The following is a 9,077-nucleotide window of genomic DNA, read 5'->3' as shown; positions in this document are numbered from 1 at the left end:
GGCCACCGGCTAGGGGTCCACCGCCTCGCACGCTCTAAGGCAACCGCCGTCGTCGCACGCGGCGTCGCTAATAAATCGGGGTGGAGCGTATAAAACTGAAGCTAGCACTTCGGGTCCTATTTTATAGACGTCCGGATGTGGTCCGGCTCGGTCGAATTGCACCGTCTGAGCTGGGCTTCCTCTATCTAGTATCTACCATCTTCGTCAACGCTGGCGACTGATACCCACTTCTTACCTATCGGTCAAACTGTTTGGCCCATCTTCGTTTGTCTCCTGGGCTTCATTGCTATCTATACTGGGCTCTTTTTTCTTCGCAGAAACTTTCTTTTGGGCACATCCAGTCTCTGCTTCTTTAAACACATAATACTCACACGTCACACCACACGCGAGGGCAAATGGCTGAATGCAATGCGAAGTTTTCCACGACCCAATCAAATAGAGCAAGCATGTGAATCTTTGATTTATCCTTTATCCTTTATAAAAACACCAAAAATGGAAAAGAATTGAGAAATATAATTAAGAAGATTTTAAACTCGCTTCGAGCTTTTTTTTTTCTAGCCCCACATACGACTTTACAGGTAGGGATGAAAACAGTTTCGGAATTTTTCGGTATTCCGGAAATCGATTTCGAAATTTTTCGATCGGATTCATCGGTAACGGTATTTTTCGAAAACGGAATCGGTTTTCGGAATTTTCTATCGGTACCGGTATCGAAATCGGCGTGGTGTTTTACCGACCGTTTCCTTTGGTTACCGGTTTTTGTCGGAAATTACCAGATTTGTGTTTCGGAATTTTCCGGAATTGTGTCTCGAAATTTTTCGAAATTTTCCAGCATGTGATTTTTCGCATCGCCTGTACGTCTCTAGATAAGGATTACTTATTTTTTGTATTTTTTAGACGCCTTAAGATTTTTTTGGGATAGATGGTGTTGGAAGGCAGTTGAGATTAACGATTTGGTCTTTTCCACACACTAGGTTTTAGTGTTTTCCTGTGAGGTTGTGATCCACACTAGGTTTTAGTGTTTTCCTGTGAGGTTGTGATCCTTGTGAACTTGTTATATCATGAATTGTGAACTTGTGGTCTTTGTGATCTTTTGTCAACTTTGTTGTATTATGAAGTTTGATATGTTTACCGATCGTATTTTAGATTTCGACCGTTACCGGTGTATTTTCCGCACCAAACTTTCGTTTCCGATGTTTCCGAAATACCGATATCGTTTCCGTTTCCGGAGTTACCGTTTTCGTTTTTGTTTCCGATAAAAAAAACGGTAATGGTTTTAGTGTTTACCGACCGTTTCCGACTCTTTTCATCCCTATTTACAGGTAGTACGTGAGCTTCACTTGGACCGACTCCGTCGTCTAATAGATTGTACTAAATTATAAAGTAGATTTAAAAATAAAACTTAGGTAACATGCATCACACTGCAGCGCTACAGTTTGGTTGCTATGGGCGTTCGCTGTGGATTATCATGTGCCCGCTACCAGGGGCTAGGCTGTCCAGTACACGTCGGTTCCATTGCTTGCTTGCACGTATCTGCCGCCTAGCTTGCATCGAGTCGCCGTTGTTGTTGTCCCTTGATTGCCGATCACCTATCTATATACCTAACTAACGTAATCTATCTACCATCTTCGTCAACGCTGGCGACTGACAACCACCCCTCACCTACCGGCCCAACGATTTGGTCCATCTTCGTTTGTCTACTGGGCTTCATTGCTATCTGTACTGGGCTCCTTTTTAGCCTTTTCTTTTCGGCATCTGCTTGTTGATGTTGAAACACAATGTTCACACTCCACGCACGCGAGGGCAAATGGCTGAATGCAGTGCGAAGTGTTCGACGACGCAATCAAATGGAGTAAGCATGTCAATCTTTGGTTTGTCTTTTTTTTTTACTTTATAAAAGAACACCAAAAAATGGAAAAGAATTGAGAAATATATATAATTAAGGAGGTATAGGGAGGGAAGAAAACTCTAAAAGTCATTTGGAAAAAAACTGTACTTTCATCTGCTGCTCTCTACGACGCTGCTACTCCCTGAGGAGCTGCATGGCCTTGCGGAGCACGGGCTCGAACCGCTGGAGGTCGAGCCGGACGTCCTGCTTGCCGAGGTAGTACTCGGCCACCTTCCCCCACCCACTCCGGTGGATGGACTCCGGGTCCTTGACGGCCGGGTGGTCGCGCCCCAGCGTGTCCACCAGGGTGGTCTCCTCGACGCCGGCGGAGTAGGCGATGTACTTGAGCCCCATGTCCACGGCGGGGATGCCGAAGTCCACCTCCCCGATGTGCTCCATCTTGCCGTACGGGTTGATCTGGATGAACACGGCGCCCGTGGGGAGGAACAGCGAGTTGGTGAGCCCGGCGCCGTGCACGCCCACCAGCACGTCCACGGCGTTCACCTCCTTGGCGAACTCCCCGACGTCGACGTTGAAGGGCGGGTCCCCGATGACGACCTCGAACCCGACGCGCCGCGCCAGAGCCACCACGGCGTCCAAGTTCACCAGCTTCCGCGGGTGGCGGCGCGAGATGACCATCATGCGGGGCCGCGCCCGCTCGTCCTCCTCGCCGTCGGCGCCCGCCAGCCTCGCCGGCGCGGCCCGCGGGAGCGAGTAGGTCTCGCGGAGGAACGCGGTGAACTCCGGCATGGAGTGGCCCAGCGGCTCCCGCGCCGGGTCGATGCTGAACTCCTTGTGCATGCGGATGCCCACCACCGCGCCCGGGAAGCAGCGCACGCGGTCGTCCCGGTCCATGTCCACGATGTCGTGCCGCGACAGCCGCCGCAGGATGGCCCGGTACTTGCCCACGTACCACGGCTGGATGTTCTCCACCACCAGCTGCACCTCGCCCTCGAACCGCGCCGCCTGGAGGTAGAGCGGGATCATGATGTCGCTGAAGTCGTGCCAGTAGTTGCCAGTCAGTCCGCCCATGGCCAGCACCATCGCCGGCACGGGGGACCGCACGTCGCACGCCGGCGCGTCGGCGCTGGACGCCAGCTCGCGCACCGTCACCTCCTTGATCCCGCCCTGGTGCTTCCGGGAGTAGGGGCGGACGCGCCACTCCTGCGGGTTCGGGTTGCCGCCGCTCTCGATGGACGGCGCGATCAGCACGGTGCCCGCCGACCCGTGGATCCGCACGTCGCCGTCGATGTCGCACACGTCGGACGCCCACGGGCCCTGGATGTCGCACGCCGGCTTCTTGGCCGGAGCACTCTCCGTGGCGACGCCATCGCCGCCGCTGATACCACTGCTCCTACCATCATCGTCTGCAGGATTGGATGCTTTCAGACAGAAGCAATGAATATGAAACTAACACGTCTCTGCTCTGCACACGGCCACTTTCGGTTCTAAAATAAAAAGTAGACGAGTTCGAGACTGATCGCAAAGCAAAAGCATACAGAATAAGCTCGTGTGCTAGCTTTCTTTTTCTTTGTCACGATTGATGATGAGGATGAAAAGAAGGGGGGTGTGGATTTGCAAAGTACCAGGGACAGGCTTCTTCTGGTCCTCATCTGTTTCAGCATGGGGCCCTTCAACATCAACGCGTGGCGGCTTCTCTTCCTTCGGAGGCTTCTCCTCCGGTGCAACCTCTGGCTTGGGTGGCTTCTCCTCTGCTCATGGTAAGAAAAACAGACGTGGTATTTTTAAAAAAATGATAAATTTTGCTGAATTCTCATCACCAAATTAACGTGCTCTGATTATTCGTTGACAGGAAGGAAGGAAAGACAAGGCGGGGCCGGGTAGAGGCTGATTTTACCTATGGCAGGAGGCTGCTGCCTCTTCTCTTCGACGGCCGAGGTGATCGGCGACCTCGTGGTGTGCGCGTGGCCCGGCGATGTCCTCCGAACAGCTGCGCACGTCAGCTCAATTCCCATCAGTTTCCGCAGGAAATAACTTGCTCAAACTGGAATGGTGTTTTAATTATTGAGCCCCAGCCTCCTATGGATTTTCTGCTGGAACCAAACCCATGTCAGACTCAGAGCAATTGAACTCACCGTTGGGCGCCGTGATCGCGAACTGCTCGGAGACGGTGAAGTAGGTGAGGAGCACGAGGAAGAAGCCGAGCAGGAAGCCAACGCCGAGGTACTTCTGCGCGGCGCCCTTCACGTTCCTGATGACCTTCCCCGGGTCGCCGCCCATCTTCCGTCGTCGTCGTCGTCGTCGTCTCCGGCGAGCGCGTGAACCCCTGGCTCCCTCTCCCCTTTCAGCTTACTCGCTGGCTTCCTCCCCCGCGCCGTGATGATAGAGAGATATGGAGGCCTCGCCGCCGCGTGTGCAGCAGGTCTCCCCGGGACACCTTAGCTACGCGGACACGGGAGGAGAACCTTCCGAGAACTCTCTTCAATGGACCGGTTCTTGGTGGTGCGTGATGAGTTTTATGGGCGGGCGACTACGGCTGCTGGCAGCTGGCCCGAGGGGAAGACCGAGCCAAACGCCGCTCTCCCTCGTGATGGCTATGTTTTAGAAATTATGCTTAGGTCACGTTTCGATCCGCCCAGTAAACTATTAGCTGGGAAAAAATAGCTAATTGTTAGCTAGGTGATACTCCCTCTGTTCTATGATATAATGTGTAACAACTTTTTATTCTTGTCCCACAATATAAGTCATGCTCTCTTTATCTGTATGTATACGATACAGTGGTATATAAAGAATTAAATATATTTCTTAATCTTTGAATCAGAGATGGTTATGCCTTATATACTGGAACGAAGAAAGTAGACGAGAACTTATTAGCTGGTTTATTAGTTAAGGGTCATCTAATTCTTAATAGCTAATTGTTAGCTGTATGTGGTCTAAACTGAATTTTAGGCATATAATCACAAGCATTATTGTCGGGGATCATAATTAGGGGTACCCTCAATGCTCCTAATTCTCAGCTGGTAACCACCATCAGCATAAAGCTGCAAAGGCCTGATGGGTTCGATTAAGTCAGGGACCAGTCCATTCGAGGGACTCGATCACGCCTCGCCCGAGCCCAGCCTCGGACAAGGGCAGCCGACCCCGGAGGATCTCCGCCTCGCCCGAGGCCTCCCTCCAGCGGCGAACATATTTCCGGCTCGCCCGAGGCCCTGTCTTCGCCAAGAAGCAACCCTGACCAAATCGCCGCACTGACCGGCCAAATCGCAGGAGCATTTAATGCAAAGGTGGCCTGACACCTTTACCCTGACGCGCGCCCCTCAGCCGACAGAGCCGAAGTGACCGCCGTCACTTCGCCGCTCCACTGACCGGTCTGACAGAAAGACAGCGCCGCCTGCGCCGCTCCGACTGCGGTGCCACATGGCAGAGTGAGGCTGACAGGCAGTCAGGCCCAGCCGCGCGCACCATAGGAAGCTCCGCTCCGCCCGACCCAGGGCTTGGACTCGGGCTAAGCCCCGGAAGACGGCGAACTCCGCTCCGCCCGACCCAGGGCTCGGACTCGGGCTAAGCCCCGGAAGACGGCGAACTCCGCTCCGCCCGACCCAGGGCTCGGACTCGGGCTAAGCCCCGGAAGACGGCGAACTCCGCTTCACCCGACCCCAGGACTCAAATTCCGCCCTGGCCTCAGCCAACAGCCTCCGCCTCGCCCGACCTAGGTGCTCGGACTCGACCTCGGCCACGGAAGACGGACTCGACCTCGACCTCGGAGGAGCCTCCACATCGCCCCAACCTAGGGCGCAGGCCGGCCACGTCAACAGGAGGCGCCATCATTACCCTACTCCGAGCTGACTCAGGCTATGGGAAACAAGACCGGCGTCCCATCTGGCTCGCTCCGCCAGATAGGCAATGATGACGCCCCGCACGCTCCTTGATGATGGCGGCTCTCGGCCCCCTTACGGAAGCAAGAGGACGTCAGCAAGGACTCGACGGCCCCAACAGCTGTCTCTCTGCCAGGCTCCAGCGCTCCTCCGACGGCCACGACATCACACAAACTGGGCGCCAAAATCTCTCCGGCCGCCACGATGGCGTGTACTTAGGGCGCTAGCTCTCCTCCGCTAGACACGTAGCACTCTGCTACACCCCCATTGTACACCTGGATCCCCTCCTTACGCCTATAAAAGGAAGGACCAGGGCCCTCTTAGAGAGGGTTGGCCGCGCAGGGACGAGGACGAGACAGGCGCTCGCGTGAGGCCGCTCGCTCCCTCCCCCGTGTGGACGCTTGTAACCCCCTACTGCAAGCGCACCCGACCTGGGCGCGGGACGAACACGAAGGCCGCGAGATTTCCACCTCTCTCTCGCCCATCTCCGGCCACCTCACTTTCCCCCCTTCGCGTTTCGCCTCGCGTCGACCCATCTGGGCTGGGGCACGCGGCGACACTTCACTCGTCTGCTCAGGGACCCCCCGGTCTCGAAACGCCGACAGTTGGCGCGCTAGGTAGGGGACTGCTGCGTGTTGACGAACAGCTTCCCGTCAAGCTCCAGATGGGTAGTCTCCAGCAACCTCTCCGGCCCGAGACGGTGCTCCGTTTCGGGAGCCTTGAGTTCATGTCCCTCGACGGCAGCTACGACATGATACTCTTTCCACCGCCGGGCGACAGCGACAATGGCGGCCGACAGTCCGCCTGCAGGCGGCGGGATCGACGACGTCTTCCCCTCGTGGTGGAAGAACAACCGTCGAGCTCGCCCCGTCCTCTTCCCCGCCGACGGAGGAGGAGGCGGGGCAACCAAGGCCAAGCAAGAGGCGGCGCCTCGTCGGCCGTCGAGCGAGTCGACAACGCCAGCACTCCAACGGAGGGCGCGCCGGGCATCGACCTCACGCTTGAGACGAAGACGAGCGCTGTCTCCCCGCGACACGCCAATCCCGAGCAAACGGACGACGCCAGCACGCTCGCGAAAGGCTTGCTGGGTGTCGCCCTCGTACCTGAGACGACGGTGCAGTCAGTCCCCGATGTGACTTCATCACCGCCCGTCGACCAAGAGGTACCGACCGGTTCCCATCCCATGCCTTTCGGATTCAGCCTCGACCCGCCTAGCGGCTCCGCTTTGGCGGACGCTCTCGCAGAGGCAAATCCGAACCCTCTGGGGTTTCGTATGCGGTCACCTTGGGACCGGCTGACGGACGTCTCAACCTACGGGCCCTCTGGGTCCAAGGAAGACGACGAGCCCAGCTGCTGTTGGGATTTCTCCGGACTTGGCAACCCCAGTGCCATGCAGGACTTCATGACCGCATGCGACTACTGCCTTTCCGACTTTTCCGACGGTAGTCGTAGCCTCGGCGACGAGGACTGTGGCCCGAGCCGCGAATGTTTCCACGTCGATCTAGGGGGTCCCTCCGAAGGCAACCATCTCGGTATGCCGGAGGACGGTGATCTCCCTAGGCCGGTGCCTCGCGTTGACATCCCACGAGAGCTAGCTGTGGTCCCCGTTCCGGGGGGGGGGTCACGACCCACAGCTTGAGCAAATCCGCGGGGTGCAGGCCAGGCTCGACGAGGGAGCAGGAGCGCTTGAGCCAGTCCGCCGAGACGTCGGGAAGGCATGGGCGGGCCAACCTCTGGCCGGAGAAATGTGTCATCTACCCTAGGGCTTCCAGCACCGCATCGCCGACGATGTCAGGGTCAGGCCGCCACCCGCATCCAGTGGGGTCGGCCAGAACCTAGCTGTAGCAGCAATGCTCCTCCACGCGATGCCGGAGTCATCAACCACCGAGGGGCGGCGAATCCAGGGAGAGCTCAAGGATCTCCTGGAAGGCGCCGCGGTCCGGCGGGCCAAGAGCTCCGCCTCCCGAAGGCAGGGGTACCCCTCGGAACATCATGCCGCGACTTCCCGATTCATGCGGGAAGCCTCGGTCTACACCGGGCGCACGCGCAACACAGCGCCTGCGGCCCCGGGTCGCCTCGGTAACAAGCACCATCACCGCGACCGTCGGGCCCACCTCGACGAGAGGGTGCGCCGAGGCTACCACCCCAGGCGTGGGGGACGCTACGACAGCGGCGAGGATCGGAGTCCCTCGCCCGAACCACCCGGTCCGCAGGCCTTTTGCCGGGCCATACGACGGGCACCGTTCCCGACCCGGTTCCGACCCCCGACTACTATCACAAAGTACTCGGGGGGAGACGAGACCGGAACTGTGGCTCGCGGACTACCGTCTGGCCTGCCAACTGGGTGGAACGGACGATGACAACCTCATCATCCGCAACCTCCCCCTGTTCCTCTCCGACACCGCTCGCGCCTGGTTGGAGCACCTGCCTCCGGGGCAGATCTCCAACTGGGACGACCTGGTCCAAGCTTTCGCCGACAATTTCTAGGGCACGTACATGCGCCCCAGGAATTCCTGGGACCTCCGAAGCTGCCGACAGCAGCCAGGAGAGTCTCTCTGGGACTACATCCGGCGATTCTCGAAGCAGCGCACCGAGCTGCCCAACATCACCGACTCGGGTGTAATCGGCGCGTTCCTCGCCGGCACCACCTGCCGCGACCTAGTGAGCAAGCTGTGTCACAAGACCCCCACCAAGGCGAGCGAGCTGATGGACATCGCCACCAAGTTCGCCTCCGGCCAGGAGGCGGTCGAGGCTATCTTCCGGAAGGACAAGCAGCCCCAGGGCCGCCCATCGGAAGATGCCCCCGAGGCGTCAACTCAGCGCGGCGCCAAGAAGAAGGGCAAGAAGAAGTCGCAAGCGAAACGCGACGCCGCCGACGCGGACCTTGTCGCCGCCGCCGAGTACAAGAACCCTCGGAAACCCCCCGGAGGTCCCAACCTCTTCGACAAGATGCTCAAGGAGCCGTGCCCCTATCCCCAGGGGCCGTCAAGCACACCCTTGAGGAGTGCGTCATGCTTCGACGCCACTTCCACAGGGCCGAGCCACCCGCGGAGGGTGGCAGGGCCCGCGACGACGACAAGAAAGAAGATCACCGGGCAGGAGAGTTCCCCGAGGTTCGTGACTGCTTCATGATCTACGGCGGGCAAGCGGCGAACGCCTCGGCTCGGCACCGCAAGCAAGAGCACCGGGAGGTCTGTACGGTGAAGGTGGCGGCGCCAGTCTACCTGGACTGGTCCGACAAGCCCATCACCTTCGACCAAGCCAACCACCCCGACCATGTGCCGAGCCCGAGGAAATACCCGCTCGTCGTCGACCCCGTCATCGGCGACGTCAGGCTCACCAAGGTCCTCGTG

General features: G+C 58.0%; 1 protein-coding gene across 1 annotated transcript; it reads right to left on the bottom strand.

Annotated features, from left to right (window-relative positions):
- Positions 1-1,849: 1,849 nt before the first annotated feature.
- On the bottom strand, positions 1,850-4,282 carry LOC100272910 (Glycosyltransferase family 61 protein). Its single transcript, NM_001147362.1, has 4 exons — positions 3,985-4,282; positions 3,747-3,839; positions 3,475-3,600; positions 1,850-3,255 (listed from the first exon to the last, which is right to left on the bottom strand). Exons 1-4 carry the CDS (start codon positions 4,127-4,129, stop codon positions 2,024-2,026), a joined length of 1,596 nt encoding a protein of 531 aa, NP_001140834.1. The 5' UTR covers positions 4,130-4,282; the 3' UTR covers positions 1,850-2,023.
- Positions 4,283-9,077: the final 4,795 nt, after the last annotated feature.

This window comes from Zea mays, chromosome 3 (genome assembly GCF_902167145.1).
Source record: "Zea mays cultivar B73 chromosome 3, Zm-B73-REFERENCE-NAM-5.0, whole genome shotgun sequence".
Lineage (NCBI taxonomy): Eukaryota > Viridiplantae > Streptophyta > Magnoliopsida > Poales > Poaceae > Zea > Zea mays.
Note: the sequence above shows the minus strand (reverse complement) of the source record. Positions and strands in the feature narration are given on the sequence as shown.